Source organism: Eretmochelys imbricata, chromosome 3, assembly GCF_965152235.1.
Source record: "Eretmochelys imbricata isolate rEreImb1 chromosome 3, rEreImb1.hap1, whole genome shotgun sequence".
Taxonomy (NCBI): Eukaryota; Metazoa; Chordata; order Testudines; family Cheloniidae; genus Eretmochelys; species Eretmochelys imbricata.
The window spans coordinates 3,190,995-3,209,315 of record NC_135574.1 but is presented as its reverse complement, the minus strand read 5'-3'; the positions used below and the strand labels follow the sequence as shown (position 1 = coordinate 3,209,315).

The 18,321-nt window shown below is 56.5% G+C and overlaps 1 protein-coding gene across 1 annotated transcript in view; it reads right to left on the bottom strand.

Annotated features, from left to right (window-relative positions):
• GAREM2 (GRB2 associated regulator of MAPK1 subtype 2) overlaps positions 1 to 9,339 on the bottom strand; it is a 47,564-nt gene extending 38,225 nt beyond the window's left edge. Inside the window, exon 1 of the mRNA XM_077811482.1 lies at positions 9,228 to 9,339. Within this exon, the coding sequence (XP_077667608.1) occupies positions 9,228 to 9,339 (112 nt within the window). The remainder of the gene's footprint in view (positions 1 to 9,227) is intronic.
• Between the last annotated feature and the right edge of the window lie 8,982 nt (positions 9,340 to 18,321).

The window sequence follows — 18,321 nt, the reverse complement described above, 5'->3', positions numbered from 1 at the left end:
TCCCAAAGCGCCCGTCGGGACCAGCGTCTGGGATGCCAGGGCCGCGGCTCTCCAAGCAGCCTGTGCCAGGGGCGGGCGGCCGGCAGGGAGCCCTCCCCGAATGTTGTTCTGCGAACCTCAGCAACAGTTACTAGGGAAAAGCTGCAAAGGTCCAAGGACTTGAAATCCAACCGGCCCCTTCTGGCAGCTGCTGGCAAGCGGGCCTGGGCCGCAAAGACAGCCCCTTTGTGTGGCTGCTGCTGCCCGGAGAGAGATCGCACACGGAAAGCCATCGCAACTGTGTGCTCTGGCTGGCTGTGCGCGGTGGGTGCCGGGGCTCACACGGCCCAGCCCGCTCAAGGACACGCAGCCGGGGGCGACGGGGACGTCGAGGCTCACGTTCTAGGTGCCTTGCAAGCAGACAGCTCCTGAGAAGTTGAGGGAGACCAGGAAGAGCTACAGGAAAGAACTGGGGCCGGAGGGGCTGCGTCCTGGGGAGGGAGAATGGCTAATTGGGGGAAGAGACCTTCGTGGCCTGCTAGGAGCCTGCACGTATTTGGAGGGTGCAGCACCCCGGAGCGAGGGGGATACTTCGGGTGCTACACAGGTGGGAAAGGGGCAGGTGTAGTGGGATGAAGCTGAGTTACTCGGTCCAGACTGGTTCACCCAGGACCCCAAGCAGCACTGCTCCTAGTCCAGGACTGCCTTACAGATAGTCCTAGATTTTAAAGCAAATCCCCCAAAGCTGCCTCCTCAGTACATCTAAGGATATTGATCTGTTACTGGGTGCGAAGCCTTTCCGTAGGCAGGCTCCCAGCTCCGGAGCCGGGACACTTCAGGCCACCTCCCCTCCCTGGTGCTGCTCCGAGAAGCTGGACCGCAGCAGCCCCAGCCCCCGCCTTCCAAGAGGAAGTGGAAATCGATCCAGCAATAAACTGGTAACATGACAGTTTGTAACACAGGCAGAGCCTCCATAATTAGCTCATCCCTGAGCACCTGGGGCCCGCAGGAATTCCTGTCGAGTGGCCGACAGCCAGCCTGGAAAGGGGAGGGATACAACCCCATCCTTCTACTGCAGGGGTGGCCAACCTGGGCCTGAGAAGGAGCCAGAATTTACCAATGTACTTTGCTAAAGAGCCACAGTAATACATCAGCAGCCCCCCCACATCCGCTCCTCCCCCCCAGCCCCCAGCGCCTCCCGCCCACCGGCAGCCCCGCTGATCAGCGCCTCCCCCTCCCTCCCTGCACCAACTGATCAGCTGTTTTGCAGCGTGCAGGAGGCTCTGGGGGGGACGGGGAGGAGCGAGGGCACGGCCGGCTCAGGGGAGGGCCGGGAAGGGGTGGAGTGGGGGCAGGACCTGGGGCAGAGCCGGGGGTTCAGCCGTGAGCACCCCCCGGCACACTGGGAAGTTGGCGCCTGTCGCTCCAGCCCCGGAGTCGGTGTCTGGACAAGGAGCCGCATGTTAACGTCTGAAGAGCCGCATGGGGCTCCGGAGCCGCAGGTTGGCCACCCCTGGTCTACTGCAAACAGCGCACGCCCCTCGCTCGAGCCGTGGTACAGCCTTTGTCCTGCCTGCGGGCTGCAGCCACTAGAGGGCAATACCGTCACCCGCGTACGCGTTATTTGGGTATGACCCCAGCGGGGTTTACATCTAAAGGTTAATGGTGCTGGGGACAAGAACCCTGTAAAACCCACCTACCTTCCCCCTCTGATCAAAAGCTGACTGGCCTCAATGGGGGGCTTTCCAGTGAACTACGGAGCAGGCCCTTTGGGCCCAGCCCGTCCCAGTGCCGAGTGCCCCCAAAGGATCCAAAAAAAGGGAACTCTGGCCTTGCCCCTCCGTGCCCGATTGTGGGCCAGCATTTGGAGTGAGTTCCAGTCAGCCGCGCCTGTGGAAACCCTCCAGAGACAGCCAGGCTGCCCAGGGAGTCGAGAGGGAAGGGGACAGGGCTGCCCTGTCATGGTGCTGCAGGCCCTCCCTGCCTCAACTTCCTCCTCTGAGGTGGGAGACCCCCCCGCAGGCTTCCCCACACAGGGTGGAGTCTGTGCCAGCACTTAGCCCCCCCCAGCCAAGTCAATAACTAACATTTAACCCTTTCCAGGATAACAGAAGTCCAAACAAACCAAGCGTTTGTTTGCCCCCTTGGGCTCTTCTTTAGCCCGCCTCCCGGGCACCCTTTAACTCTCCCCACTTGGGGGCAGAGCGCTGACTCCCAGCTGACTTCCTGGGCGTGCCCGCCTTCTGCCAGCCCCGCTTGCTCTGCGCCGGGCCTCTCCCACACCGAGGCCTGGGCCACTCTTCCAGTGGAGATCGATGAGGCTGCAGGGCTCAGGGGTATGAAACCCGCACCCCGCGATGCCGCCCTCACCCCCAGGGTAGACAGGGCTCGGTCAGTGGACGAACACTTCTGCCCATCAAGCTACTGCCTCTTAGCTGCTGGGTTATTTACAGGGACGGAAACACCCTGCCGGCGCTGTCGGAAACTTCCACACAACGGTGCCAGAGCAGCGGAGCCTTGGCATGCCCGTAGCATACGCATGGCCTGAGTCTTCACAGCCGGTTTGGGAGGCCCCAGTTTTCAGGCTGCCACCGGACCCCAGTTAGTCCAGCCCCCTTAGGCTGGGAGACAGGGGCGCTGGAACGGGGGGGCTTTACCCTCCCACTTTTTACCGGCCGGCCGTAAGGGCGAGTGATGGAGGGAGGGGAGGAGGGGAGCGAGTGGGGAGGGGCTTGGTGGGAAGAGGTGGGGCGGAGTCTTGGGGAAAAGGGCGGTGCAGGGGCGGGGTCTCGAGGGGCAGTGCAGCACAGCGTGGTGCGGGCATGGGCACCCGTGGCACTCCCCACACACTTTTCGGGGGCTTCCGCCTCTCCCGCTGAGAGAAAGCTAATTATGGCCCAGGTGGGGCTGAGCAAACAGAGCTGGCAAGCCCCAGAGCTCCTGGCCCTTAAAGAGGCAGGCTAGCCCGTTCCACAGCGTGTGAAGGAGCAGGAGGCCAGTGGGGGCAGAGCAGGTCCCTGAGGCCATACCCCTCAGCAATGGAGCGATGTCAGTGTAAATGTTAAGTGTAGGCCGGGTCCTAGTTTGGGAGAGGAACGGCAGGAGAGCTAATAACTGACGACATCAAGAAGGCCGAGGTGTTTCATGCCTTTAGTCTTCACTCAAAGGTTAATGGTGACCAAATATTCAACACAATTAATATTAATGACAAGGGGAAGGAAGAGGAGGACTTGTGGCACCTTAGAGACTAACCAATTTATTTGAGCATGAGCTTTCGTGAGCTACAGCTCACTTCATCGGATGCATACTGTGGAAACTGCAGAAGACATTATATACACAGAGACCATGAAACAATACCTCCTCCCACCCCACTGTCCTGCTGGTAATAGCTTATCTAAAGTGATCACTCTCCTTACAATGTGTATGATAATCAAGTTGGGCCATTTCCAGCACAAATCCAGGTTTTCTCACCCTCCGCCCCACCACACACAAACTCACTCTCCTGCTGGTAATAGTCCATCCAAAGTGACCACTCTCTTTACAATGTGTATGATAATCAAGGTGGGCCATTTCCAGCACAAATACAGGTTTTCTCACCCCCCGCCCTTTTTTTTTTCCCAAAACCCACACACACAAACTCACTCTCCTGCTGGTAATAGCTCATCCAAACTGACCACTCTCCTTACAATGTGTATGATAACCAAGGTGGGCCATTTCCAGCATAAATCCAAGTTTAACCAGAACGTCCCGGGGGGGGGTAGGAAAAAACAAGGGGAAATAGGCTACCTTGCATAATGACTTAGCCACTCCCAGTCTCTATTTAAGCCTAAATTAATAGTATCCAATTTGCAAATGAATTCCAATTCAGCAGTTTCTCGCTGGAGTCTGGATTTGAAGTTTTTTTGTTTTAAGATAGCGACCTTCATGTCTGTAATTGTGTGACCAGAGAGATTGAAGTGTTCTCCGACTGGTTTATGAATGTTATAATTCTTGACATCTGATTTGTGTCCATTTATTCTTTTACGTAGAGACTGTCCAGTTTGACCAATGTACATGGCAGAGGGGCATTGCTGGCACATGATGGGATATATCACATTGGTGGATGTGCAGGTGAACGAGCCTCTGATAGCGTGGCTGATGTTATTAGGCCCTGTGATGGTGTCCCCTGAATAGATCTGTGGACACAGTTGGCAACGGGCTTTGTTGCAAGGATAGGTTCCTGGGTTAGTGGTTCTGTTGTGTGGTATGTGGTTGTTGGTGAGTATTTGCTTCAGGTTGGGGGGCTGTCTGTAGGCAAGGACTGGCCTGTCTCCCAAGATTTGTGAGAGGGGAAGGAAGGAAGCTAAACTAGGGAAAGATCAGGTTAAAGGAGATGTAGATACAGTCAATGGATTCAAGTCAGCAGGGCCTGATGAAATTCATCCCAGGGTACTAAAGAAAGTAGCTGAAGCAATCTCGGAACCATTTGCAATTATCTTTGAGAACTGCTGAAGGACGGGTGAGGTCCCAGAGAACTGGAGAAGGGCAAACACAGGACCTGTCTTTAAAAACAGGAACAAAGAGGATCTGGGGAATTACAGACCAGGCAGCCTAACTCCTATACCTGGAAAGATACTGGAACAAATTTTAAACAATCCGTTTGTAAGCACCTGGACGATAACTGGGTGATAAGGAACATCCATCATGGATTTGCCAAGTACAAATCATGCCAAATCAACCTAATTTCCTTCTTTGACAGGGTTACTGGCCTAGTGGCTGGGGGAAGCAGTAGATGTGATAGATCTTGATTTTAGTGAGGCTTTTCACACTGTCCCACATGACATTCTCATGAGCAAACTAGGGAAACGTGGGCTAGATGATATTACTGTAAGGTGGGTGCACAACTGGTTGACCGGACTCAAAGAGTAGTTATCACTGGTTCCAGGCCCGTTGACAGCAATTCTGGGCCCCAGGGCAGAACAGTCAATGGGCCCCCGTGCACAGATGCTGACATTTGGGCGGTGCTGGGCGCGCTCTTCCGGCACAGCCAGGGCTTCCACATGCCCGCTCGGCAGGGTGCCAACTGTCTAATCGCACAAATCCAAAGACCCTTGCCCAGCTTATTGCCCTGCCCCTTCCCTGAAACCACGCCCCTGCCCCTTCTCTGAGGCCCCGCCCCCTGCTCATGCCATCCCCCTTCCCTCCGTTGCTCACTCTCACTCACTTTCACCAGGCTGGGGCGGGGGGTAAGGGGTCGGGCTCTGGGAGGGAGTTTGGGAGCAAGCTCTAGATCTGGGGCAGGGGTTTGGGGTGCAGGAGGGGATCGGGGGTAGGTGCTTACCTCGGGCGGCTCCTGAAAGCGACTGGCTCACCCCTCCGGCAGCGGCTCCCAGGCGGGGGGCCCAAAGGGTCTCCACACGCCGCTGGCCGTAGGCACTGCCCCCGCAGCTCCCATTGGCCGCAGGACGTGCCAGCCGTTTCCGGGAGTGGCACGGAGCGCGGGCGGACAAGAAGCCTGCCTTAACCCCACTGCACTGCTGGCAGCAGCAGCTGGGGACCCCCGGGCCCTTTTAAATTGCCCGGGCCCCTGGGCACTTGGTTCCCTGTCCACCTGGGAGATCGTATCTAGTGGGGTTCCACAGGGGTCAGTCCTGGGCTCAGCACTGGTCAATATTTTCATTAATGACTGGACAATGGAGTGCAGAGCACACACGTCAAATTTGCAGATGACGCCAAGTTGGGAGGGGCTGCAAGCACTCTGGAGGACAGGGTTAGAATTCGAAATGACCTCGACAAACTGGACCATTGGTCTGAAATCAACCTGATGAAATTCAATAAAGACAAATGCAAAGTACTACACTTAGGAAGGAAAAATCAAAACAAAATGGGGAACAACTGGCTAGGCAGTAACACCGCTGAACAGGATCTGGGGATTACAGTGGATCACAAATTGAATATGAGCCAGCAATGTGATGCAGTTGCAATAAAGCCTAATAGCATTCTGGGGTGTATTATCAGGAGTGGCGTATGTAAGACACGGGAGATAATTTGTCCTGCTCTACTCAGCACTGGGGAGGCCTCAGCTGGAGCCCTATGTCCAGTTCTGGGCCCTGCACATTAGGAAAGATGTGGACAAATTGGAGCGAGTCCGGAGAAGAGAAACAAAACTAACAAAAGCTCTAGAAAACCTGCCCCCTGAGGAAAGGTTTAAAAAATGGGGCATGTGTAGTGCTGAGAAAGGAAGTCTAAGGGGGATCCTGATAAGTCTTCAGATATGTTAAGGGCTGTCATAAAAAGCATCTGACGAAGTGGTTTTTTATCCATGAAAGCTTATGCCCAAATAAATCTGTTAGTCTTTAAGGTGCCACTGGACTCCACGTTGTTTTTGTGGATACAGACTAACACGGCTACCCCCTGATATAAAAAGGATGACAATCAATTGTTCTCCATGTCCACTGAAGGAAGGACAAGAAGAAATTAGCTTAATCTGAAGCAAGGGAGATTTTCGTTAGATAGCAGAAAAAACTTTCTAAGTATAAAGTTAGCTAAGCCCTGGCATCCTCTTCCCAGGGAGGTTGTGGGATCCCCGTCACTGGAGGTGTTTAAGAACAGGTTGGACAGACGCCTGTCTGGGCTGGTCTAGGTTTACTTGGCCCTGCCTCAGCACGGGGGCTGGACTAGACGACCTCTCGAGGTCCCTTCCAGCCCCACACTTCTAGGATTCTACAGCTCTGCTTGCAGAACCTTTATTACAGGCACTTACAAACGGGAAGGAACAAGCCCTGCTCTTGTCTCAGATTCCAGGTGGGGTTTGTAGGCCTGGCGCCAGGAAGAAACACCCACAGCTTCTTACTTGTAACCCGAGCGCGTCTGACATGAAGCGTGCAGCCCCACAGCACCGTTGCCGGGTCACTTTCAGAGGAGCACATGTCACATGTAAGAACTCCAGGCTTTTGTCCAGCTGAGTTTGAATTTGGCAGTTAATAAAATTCCAGCCAAACAACAGAGTTCTGGTACCCGGTGTCTAACTCATCAGCGAGAGACATGGGCACTATAATCCCAGCTCTTTGAGGGGGAGGCTCAGCTGAAAGTTTGCCTTAGTTCAGCCATGGTTCTGGTAAGCCTCGGGGGACTGGATTCCTCTTATGTAGTCCAGAGAAGAGGGCAAGCTGCCTCAACTCCCACTCAAGCATGCTATGCCAGACAGGACAATTCCCCAGAGCTCAGCGGCACAGCTGTGATCCCAGGCAGCCACGGGGCCTAGTGAGGAACATCCCAGCCCAGGGACTTTCACTGTAACTAAATCTCATGCAGACTTGAGCTCTGGGATGAAAACATGTATAGCCGTGAAACTAGGACCAGTGGGGATGGGGCCTGGGCCAGAGCACAGGGAAGAAAACCCTAGACAAGCCTCAAAGCTCAGCAAGGACATGCTGGATTCACCTGTCTCCAACTTCCATTGCTCCAGCCAAGCGACGTCCCCTGGGAGTGGGAGACGGGGGCTAACCCTGAGAATTTAGGAGCTGGAAAAGCCCCACTGGACCATCCAGCCCATCCCGCTCCCGCTCAAGCAGGTCACATTGCTCCTATGAGTCTCTTCTCCAGGGCTCAGCTCAATTAAGCTTTAAGTGATGGAGCGAGGGGGCTTGCACCATGTTGCTGGACACTCCGTTCCATAGGAGATCATTCCTGGGCTCCAGCCTGAAATCCCCTTGGCTTATTTCCTTCTCCATTCTCCTAGCTCCAATCCCTCAGAGCCGGCTGGCCGTCCCTCCTCTGCCCCATAGACTGGTGGGGATTGTTTATTACTGACTGGCATCTGTGCCCGCCCCCTAGGCTCTCCCGAGGTTCTCAGACAAAAGGGACACAAGCCATTATCCGGAGCTGGCTTTAGAGGCAAGTCAGTCACAAGGAAAAAGAAAACCTGGCAGCCAAGTGCTCTACAGAGGAGAAACCCAACAGCCCCACCGCCCGCTCTGCCCCTCAGCAGCCCCTCCCCGGGCTGGCAAAGAAAGGGGCTTGGAAAACTCCTGCCCATTATTGTCAGCGATGCTGCCTTGTACGAAACTTTATCTGCTCCGTACATTTCTCGAAGGTCTCTGCACGAGCCAGTCTGAGCCGAGCTCCTCCGAGCTGCACCATCCCGGGGCTAGTTCTGTACACGGACACGCATGCAGAACACACGGGGACACACGCGTGGCCGGGGGCACACACCCACGCCAGAGCCCCGCAGCCACCCTGGCAACTCACACAGCCTACAAAGCTGCGGCCACAGGATGGGTTTGGGCTCTTTGGCCGAGGAACATGGGACAAGCCAGCCGAGGGACCCAGCCAGCCCCTGTCCTGTCCAGGGCTAGGGCTCCTAGTGGCTGGGGCAATGCAAGTAAATAATAACCCTGTAGGTCCTGCATTGCTGGGGGCGGGATGGGGACTCCCCTCCGCCCAGACAAGGGGAGTTCCCAGATCCCCCCCTTTCCAGATGTCCCCTCCCCCCAGGAGAGCACCCTCTGGTGCTCTGAGCTCCGAGCTGCTCTGGGGGAGCCCTGCAGGCAGGACTGGGGCCGGCCATGCCCGGCTGCTCCGGGGCCCCGGGAAGCTGGGGGCCGAGGTGTCTGCGCTCCGGGGCCAGAGTCTTTCGCTTCCCCGGGCAGAGCCCCGGCCCCATTCACACGGGCAGGACCGGCCGCTGCCATTAGCATTCAGGGCAGCGCCTGCTGCTGGCACAGCCCGCTTCTCCCGGCCCGCCCGCAGCACCCCCGCCGGGCAGCCAGCCACGGCCCCCGCCCGGGCTGTCCCCCACCCCGGCCCCCAGGAGCCGGGCGGGGGGCGCAGCAACAACCCCCAGCGCTTCCCATGGAGCGGGGCGGGGACAGTCAGGGGGGTCGGGGTCAGGAGAGAGGGCTGGGGGGTGGGAGAAGATGGCAGGGGGCGGGGGGAGTTCTTCTTCTTTGTAAATTTCCCCAGTGAAATCTCCGAGAAACTTTGCCGCGGCGCTGGCCCCGATCCGGGCCCCGGGCCCCGGCCCGCCCCTCGCCTGGCCCCGATCCGGCCCCCAGGCCCCGGCCCGCCCCTCACCTGGCCCCGATCCGGCCCCCAGGCCCCGGCCCGCCCCTCACCTGGCCCCGATCCGGCCCCCGGGCCCCGGCCCGCCCCTCACCTGGCCCCGATCCGGCCCCCGGGCCCCGGCCCGCCCCTCACCTGGCCCCCGGGCCCCGGCCCGCCCCTCACCTGGCCCCGATCCGGCCCCCGGGCCCCGGCCCGCCCCTCACCTGGCCCCAGGCGCACCAGCGTGGGCAGGCGGCACTTGCTGACGATCACATCCAGGGGCAGCGCCCCCGAGCTCCAGCTGATCTGGGCGAGCCCGGCGGCCAGTTTCTCCATCGCTCTCCGGCAGCCGCATCGCCCCTGGCCGGGCTCAGGCGCGGGGGCCCCGGGGGGCGGCCGGGCTGGGCGCCGGCGGCAGCAGCCCGGCCGGGCGCAGCATCAGCACCAGGGCTCCGGGGCCGCGGCTCCCGCCCTCACCGCGCGGGGTCCGGGCTCCGGCTGCAGCCCGACCGGGAGCGGCCCGCCCCCCGCCCCGCCCCCCATGCCCCCCGCCCCGCCCCCAGCCCGAGGACTCCCCTGCCCCCCCCGCGCCTCTCCAGCCCCCGCCCAAGGACTCCCCCGCCCCCCCCCAGCCCCCAGCCCTGCCCATCTCCTCTTCCCAACCCACCCCTGTCCACCCCGTCTGGGGATTCTCCCCCCAACACAGCCCCTGCCCCCCCCCCGAGAGTATTCCCCCCCCGCACCCCTCCAGCCCCCGCCCAAGGACTCCCCCGCCCCCCCCACAGCCCCCAGCCCTGCCCATCTCCTCTTCCCAACCCACCCCTGTCCACCCCGTCTGGGGATTCTCCCCCCAACACAGCCCCTGTCCCCCCCCGAGAGTATTCCCCCCCCGCATCCCTCCAGCCCCCACCCAAGGACTCCCCCGGCCCCCCCCAGCCCCCAGCCCTGCCCATCTCCTCTTCCCAACCCACTCCTGTCCACCCCGTCTGGGGATTCTCCCCCCAACACAGCCCCTGTCCCCCCCCGAGAGTATTCCCCCCCCGCGCCCCTCCAGCCTCCAGCCGCTGCCCAAGGACTCTCCTGTCCCCGCCCCCCCCCCACAGCCCCCAGCCCTGCCCATCTCCTCTTCCCAACCCAACCCTGTCCACCCCGTCTGGGGATTCTCCCCCCCAACCCAGCCCCTGTCCCCCCCCAGAGAGTATTTCCCCCCCCGCGCCCCTCCAGCCTCCATCCCCTGCCCAAGGACTCCACTTCCCCCTGTACAGCCCCCAGCCCTGCCCATCTCCTCTTCCCAACCCAACCCTGTCCACCCCGTCTGGGGATTCTCCCCCCCAACACAGCCCCTGTCCCCCCCCGAGAGTATTCCCCCCCCGCACCCCTCCAGCCTCCAGCCCCCGCCCAAGGACTCCCCCGCCTCCCCCTACAGCCCCCAGCCCTGCCCATCTCCTCTTCCCAACCCACCCCTGTCCACCCCGTCTGGGGATTCTCCCCCCCCCAACCCAGCCCCTGTCCCCCCCCAGAGAGTATTCCCCCCCCCACGCCCCTCCAGCCTCCATCCCCTGCCCAAGGACTCCACTTCCCCCTGTACAGCCCCCAGCCCTGCCCATCTCCTCTTCCCAACCCAACCCTGTCCACCCTGTCTGGGGATTCTCCCCCCCAACACAGCCCCTGTCCCGCCCCGAGAGTATTCCCCCCCCGCACCCCTCCAGCCTCCAGCCCCCGCCCAAGGACTCCCCCGCCTCCCCCTACAGCCCCCAGCCCTGCCCATCTCCTCTTCCCAACCCACCCCTGTCCACCCCGTCTGGGGATTCTCCCCCCCGCCACGCCTGGGCACTCTCCAATCCTCTCCTTGCTCTGCTGCAGGCTCAGCTCTGCCCTCTGGGCCAGCCCAGCCTGGTACCCGGACCGGGACACCCACCCCAGCCCCTGCTGGCTGAGGGCTCACAAACCGGGGACGCGCGGGCCCGCGGGACTGAGCCCTAGCCGGGGGAAGAGAGGGGGTCGGGGGCTCCCGCCAGCCCAGGGCACACTCCCTGGCTTGGTGCAGGAGCCGGAGCAGCCTCTGCCACTGGCCTGGCAACCAGGGACGGAGGCACAGCGCGTTCTCCACAATGGCTCCCTGGCTGCCCCTTTAGCGCCTCCATCATCCAGTGGCCCCACGGGTTGTCTGGCCGCTTCCTGCTTCTGATGTACTGTAAAAAATCGCTGTTAGTTTTTCTGTCTTTTGCTACGTTCGCTTCAAATTCTTTTTTGGCCTCCTTAGTTATACTTTTACACGAGGCTTGCCGGAGTTTATCCCTTCTGTGTCCCCGGCAGGATTTGAGTTTCAATTTTTAAAAGATGCCTTTTTATCTCGAACTGCCTCTTTTATTCTCTTTAGCTGCAATGGCATTTTTTTGGTCATCAAAGAATCATAGAAGATCAGGGTTGGAAGAGACCTCAGGAGGTCACCTAGTCCCACCCCCTGCTCAAAGCAGGACCGATCGCCAACTAAATCATCCCAGCCAGGGCTTTGTGAAGCCTGACCTTAAAAACTTCGAAGGATGGAGATTCCACACCCTCCCTAGGTAACCCATTCCAGTGCTTCACCATCCTCCTAGTGAAATAGTGTTTCCTAATATCCAACCTAGACCTCCCCCACTGCAACTTGAGACCATTGCTCCTTTTGTTCTGTCACCAGCTACCACTGAGAACAGTCTAGATCCATCCTCTTTGGAACCCCGTTTCAGGTAGTTGAAAGCAGCTATCAAATTCCCCCTCATTCTTCTCTTCTGAAGACTAAACATCCCCAGTTCCCTCAGCCTCTCCTCATAAGTCATGTGCCCCAGACCCTGATAATTTTTGTTGCCCTTCGCTGGACTCTTTCCAATTTGTCCACATCCTTTCTGTAGTGGGGGACCCAAAACTGGACTCAATACTCCAGATGAGGCCTCACCAGTGCTCAATAGAGGGGGACGATCACGTCCCTCAATCTGCTGGCAATGCTCCTACTTATACAGGCCAATAGGGCATTGGCCTTCTTGGCAACAAGGGCACACTGCTGACTCATATCCAGCTTCTCGTCCACTGTAACCCCCAGGTCCTTTTCTGCAGAACTGCTGCCAAGCCATTCGGTCCCTAGTCTGTAGCCATGCATGGGATTCTTCCATCCTAAGTGCAGGACTCTGCACTTGTCCTTGTTGAACCTCATCAGATTTCTTTTATCCCAATCCTCCAATTTGTCTAGGTCACTCTGGACCCTACCCCTACCCTCCAGCATATCTACCTCTCCCTGCAGTTTAGTGTCATCTGTGAACTTGCTGAGGGTGCAATCTATCCCATCATCCGGATCTTTAATAAAGATGTTGAACAAAACCAGCCCCAGGACCGACCCCTGGGGCACTCCGCTTGATACCAGCTGCCAGCTAGACATCGAGATGTTGATCACTACCTGTTGAGCCTGACAATCTGGCCAGCTTTCTATCCACCTTATAGTCCATTCATCCAGACCATACTTCTTTAACTTGCTGGCAAGAATACTGCCGGAGACCGTATCAAAAGCTTTGCTTAAGTCAAGTTATATCACATCCACTGCTTTCCCCATATCCACGGAGCCAGTTATCTCATCCTAGAAGGCAATCAGGTTGGTCAGGCATGACTTGCCCTGGGTGAATCCATGCTGACTGTTCCTGATCACCTTCCTCTGCTCCAAAATCGATTCCTTGAGGACCTGCTCCATGATTTTGCCAGGGATTGGAGTGAGGCTGACTGATCTGTAGTTTCCTGGGTTCTTTCTTCCCTTTTTAAAATATGAGTGCAATATTTGCCTTTTTCAAATCACCCGGGACTTCCCCCGATCGCCACAAATTTTCAAAGATAATAGCCAATGACTCTGCAGTCACATCCGCCAATTCCCTCAGCACCCTCAGACGCATTAGATCTGGGCCCATGGACTTGTGCATATCCAGCTTTTCTAAATAGTCCTTAACATGTTCTTTCACCACTGAGGGCTGGTCACCTCCTCCCCACACTGTGCTGCCCAGTGCAGCAGTCTCGGAGCTGGCCTAGTCTGTGAAGACCGAAGCAAAAAAAGCATTGAGTACTTCAGCTTTTTCCACATCCTCTGTCACTATGCCTGGTTTAAAAACATCCTACTGTTTTTAAAAAGTGTCCATGCAGCTTGCAGGCGTTTCATTCTGTGACTGTTCCTTTTCATTTCCATTTAACTAGCTGCCTCCTTTTCGTGTAGTTCCCCTTTTTGAAGTTAAATGCTACTGTGATGAGTCTCTTTAGTATTCCCCCCCCTGCAGGGATGTTAAATGTAATTATATTATGGTTTCTGTTACTGAGCAGTTCAGCCATATTCACTTCTTGGACTAGATCCTGTGCTCCACTTAGGACTAAATCAAGAATTGCCTCTCCTCTTGTGGGTTCCAGGACTAGCTGCTCCAAGAAGCCGTCATTAATGGTGGTGTAAGAACGGCCATACTGGGACAGACCAAAGGTCCATCTAACCCAGTATCCCATCTTCCGACAGTGACCAATGCCAGGTGCCCCAGAAGGAATGAACAGAACAGGGAATCATCAAGTGATCCATCCCCTGTCGCCCATTCCCAGCTTCTGGCAAACAGAGGCTAGGGACACCATCCCTGCCCATCCTGGCTAATAGCCATAGATGGACCTGTCCTCAATAAATTTATCTAGTTCTTTTTTCAACCCTGTTACAGTTTTGGTCTTCACAACATCCTCTGGCAAGGAGTTCCACAGATTGAGTGAAGAAATACTTCCTTTTGTTTGTTTTAAACCTACTGCCTATTAATTTTATTGGGTGACCCTAGTTCTTGTGTTATGAGAAGGAGTAAATAACACTTCCTTAGTTACTTTCTCCACAACAGTCATGATTTTATAGACCTCTATCATAACCCCCCTTAGTTGTCTCTTTTCCAAGCTGTAAAGTCCCAGTCTTACTAATCTCTCCTCATATGGAATCCGTTCCATACCCCTAATCATTTTTGTTGTCCTTATCTGAACCTTTTCCAATTCCAATATCTCTTTTTTGACATGGTGCGACCACATCTGCACTCTGTATTCAAGATGTGGGCATACCAGGGATTTATATAGAGGCAACATGGTATTTTCTGTCTTATTAACTATCCCTTTCCTAATGATTCCCAACACTGTGTTTGCTTTTTTGACTGCCACTGCACCTTGAGTGGATGTTTTCAGAGAACTGTCCACAATGACTCCAAAATCTCTTTCTTGAGTGGTAACAGTTAATTCAGACCCCATCATTTTCGGTGTCTAGTTGGGATTGTGTTTCCAATGTGCATCACTTTGCATTGATCAACATTTATCTGTGGGGACAGCATTGCAGTGGAAGACAACGCCCAGTAGCAGTGAGGTTCCTCGCTTCTCGGTGACATTACCAAGTGCTGAACTCACAAAGAACTGAGCTAAGTGGCAGACGCTCAGGGCATTGCATTGCATCCGTGGCAGCAATGGCCACAAAGACAGTGGGTAGCAGCAGAAGCCTTGCTCTACCCCTGCCCCTCGGTGGGAGGTGAACCCACATGAAGGCACCCGTGGCTTCTGGGCCTTTGCTGATTTCACACAGCCAGCTGTGAGAGGGATGCAGCAGAAGAAAAGGGGAATGGTGTGTTAAAAGGACATTCCTCTGTCAGAATTTCACACCACAAGGTGGGAAACTGAGTCAAGGGACACTGCCCACCCTTCTGTGGAGCGGGAGTTGATTTATGGTTACGTGCTTTGCAATCATTGCTGCGGTTTTCACCCAAATCAAGGCTGGGTCCTCTTTCCCTGTTATTTACTATTTTCTATTGGTAGTCCCAGATGCAGAGCTGGCTAGGGGAGAGTATTGCCCCTCAGAGGGGCCCGGGGTTATAGGATGGGGCTCGAGCCAGTTCTGTATTGTAATTTTAAAGGAACCCCTAGACATCGAACCCAGCCCCTTGGGCTGCTCACACCACCTGGCAGCAGGATTACAAGTGGCCCGAGTGAGGCAAGAACTCCAGAACGCCAATTCCACCCCAGTCTGGCTCGTGCTGGGGCCCTGATCAAGTTACAGTGCTTGTCTGCAGGGTCAGATGGGGAGAATACCTACCTGCCTCCCAGGGTTCTTGGGAGGCTTCATAGCTGTATGACTGGGACAAACTTTGCTCTGGCTAATGTGGCACAAACATCAGTGGATTTTTCTGATGTAAGCAGGGCAGAACTTGATGTCCTCTGTACCGCGGCACATAGAGGAGAATTATTGGCAACATCAGCTGCAGAGAACCAGCTGCATGCAGGGGCTCTGACGCTGCACCTGTCACCCTCCCCCCGCCGGTGAGTGTATGTTACAGGTCTCTCTCTGGGCCCATCCACAGAGGTTTGGAATTGCTACAGCGAGCAGGTGAGGAGCCTCTCATCTGGAGCCCAAGCTATGGCAGCTCATGCTTCCAGCTCTGGAGGTCCCTGGTTCAATCCCCACTTTCCTTGAATGCCTGTTCTAAGACACAGACTGGGCTGTTTCAGCCACTCTGTGGGATGGCCAAGCGTAGGGGAGTTTGCAGATGGACAGACGTCTGAGTCCTGATGCTGTGTGGAAATCCCAGCTCACAGGCCCTGAACGCTACAGGGTGTTGGAGTCCATGGGGAGATTTGTGAATGGTTTTATTGGACTGATTTTAAGAAATAAAAAGTAATTGATCAATGAGTCGCTCACCCCTCTCCAAGGAGGCAGGAGACTGGAATAGCTGACCTCTCGAGGTCCCTTCCAGCCCTATGATTCTATGATCCTGCCCAGGAGCAGGTACAGAGATAAGGATAAAGACAGAGACTTGGCTCTCACTGCAATCCTGCAAGGCAGCTGGCTGAGTAGCTCTCCGCCATCCCCGAAACCCTGGTTCCCCTGGGTGTATTTCCCCTTGGCTGGCAGCCCAGAGGAGCTCAGCCGTCTGTGGCATACCCCTCCCCCTCCATTAGAGCCAGATTGGATTTCCGGACCATAATGGACACTTCCCCCGCTCACGGCTTCTAAGGCCGAGGAAGAGATTAGCTTTTCCCCAGAGAACGACACATTCTGTGTGACAGACGGAGGCCTGGTGCTGCCCATAAGCTCAGGGGAGGATGGCATCTTGGCACCGGTCTGTGACTCACCCTTCCAAGCTAGGGACATGCTGAGCCAGGCCCTGGCAGCCGTTGGTAATGGGCTCTGGGACGCTACCGTTACTCCTGGTTGTGCCCCATGTCCAAGCTCCTGAGAACAAATACAGACGGACAGAAGCTTGGCCCTGCTCGGTGTCTTCCAGCCAGCAGGTCCCCAGAACACTGGCCAGGCTGTGCAGTGGTACCCAGCAGCTCCAGGTGCCATGGCTAGGCAGGAAGTGAGAAGAATCAGAAAGGCAGGATGCAACTGTAATGCAGGATGCAATGACCAGACGTGGACGAATGGAAGAATCTTGGTTTGACATCTCATGCAAAAGAGGCACAGCGCCTCCTAGGGGTGTTGGTTCACTACTGACTGGGAAGGAAAAGATCCATCATCACGTCCTGCAGCACCCAGGTTTTCCTGGAAGGTCTCAAAACATTGCCCAGACCCAACTCTGGGAGCACGGAGAAGATCACGGCCCAAGGTGGGACAACGGCAGGCCCATACACCTGTGCATGGACAAGCTATTTTCTGTCCTGCTTTGCATGTTTCCAGCAGGCTTGCCCGTGAAATGCGGCTGCTCTGATCTCTCTTGCGGGTGAAGCCATCCAAGCGCAGAGCCCAGACACACGGTGCAGTTTGCAGTGCTGTGGGTGGCAGTTAGACCCCTCGTGTTTTGACTCATGAGCAGAAGGTACTCCGCGGCCATCCTAGCAGACGGCGTAGCAGTGCAGCAGCAGAGGTCACCACTGGCCGACTTCCAAAGGTGCTCTCATGGAATTCAAGAAGTAGCATTAAATCCAGGTTCTGCAGCCCCGCAAGTGAAGGTGGGGAGGGTTCAGGTCCGGGCTCTGGGCACAACCACATGCCGACTGCGGAGGGAGGAGAACAGTGAAGGCGGCATTGTCAAACCCGGGGGCCGAACGCTGCCACATTCCAGATTTAGACCTTTAAAGGCGGGGCCTGGTTTTCGGAGGCCCTGAGCAATGATGGCTGCCCCTGAAGTCAGTGGGAGCAGCAGGTTCTCAGCCTGCCCGAAAGGCCAGCCCGTGTGACCGAGGTGCCTAAACGCAGAGCTAGGAGCCTGACCTCACCACGTGTAGCGACGGCCGTGCTTCGAGATGCGCGTCCCTGCGGGCGCTCCCTGCCGGGGAGCAGGTGCCTCTCGAGCCCTCGATCAGAGGGTTTCAGTGTCCTTAGGGCCCACGCACCGAGGGGAGACAGGCCCACTCGGGCGAACCACCCTCGGTAGCTTCTCCATCCAAACGGCCAGCAAAGAACAGTGCGAAGGCGGGGGGAGGAAACGGGTCATGGAGCAACCAGAGGCGGCCACGTCTCGATGAACCCCAGTTCTGCACAAGGCGAGTAACGCTTTTTCTCCCAGTAGCGCCCCTGGGGGTGCTCTGCCCCCAGACAGTCTCCCCCCTCCAGGGAAGAGGTAGCTTTGGAAAGGAGTCCAAGCCTGAAGAGAGTACAGCAGCACCCGGCACCGCACCAGCTGAGACGGCCCAGAGCGAGGCGCAGCGTTTAGAACGAGCATGCGGCCCACGGAGCGGCTCCGCACGTCTCGGACACTGCAACCTACCTGAGGAAAGCTGTGGCCGTTGCCTGTGATCTGGCAGAGTGCGCGATTCTCCTGGGCGAGGTACAGCACCAGCTCAGAGAGATCTGAGGGGGCCACACCTCGAAAGTCTGGGTGTGGCCCCCTCAGATCTCTCTGCGAGGGAGGTGGTCTAGGTGATCTCCGAACTTGCTTGGCTGTTTTAGCTCGATGAAAAGCCACTGCCCATCTCACAGCTAATGTAGGGAAGGAGGTCTCACACTGAGACGTATCTGGTGTAGAGGAAAACACTGGTCGATGAATAGATGGTTAAGAGAAAAATCCGACAGGTAAGAATTTCTTGAGGTAAGAATTTAGAGTGCAGCCAGAACGAGACTTTATCCTTCAAAAATACCTCAAATGTGGGGCTGGTCGGCCACCCAGGCCCCAGTCTCCCCAACCCTGTGGGCTGATGTGATAGCTACTAGAAAGACCATCTTCATAGATAAGTGAAGAAAGGAGCAAGTTGCGATAGGTTCAAACAGAGGTCCCATGAGGTAACTAAATTCCAGGTTGAAATCCCAAGAAGGAGTAGGATCCTTAACCTGGGGTAGAAGTTCCCTAAACCCTTAAAAAATCTTCAGGGCAT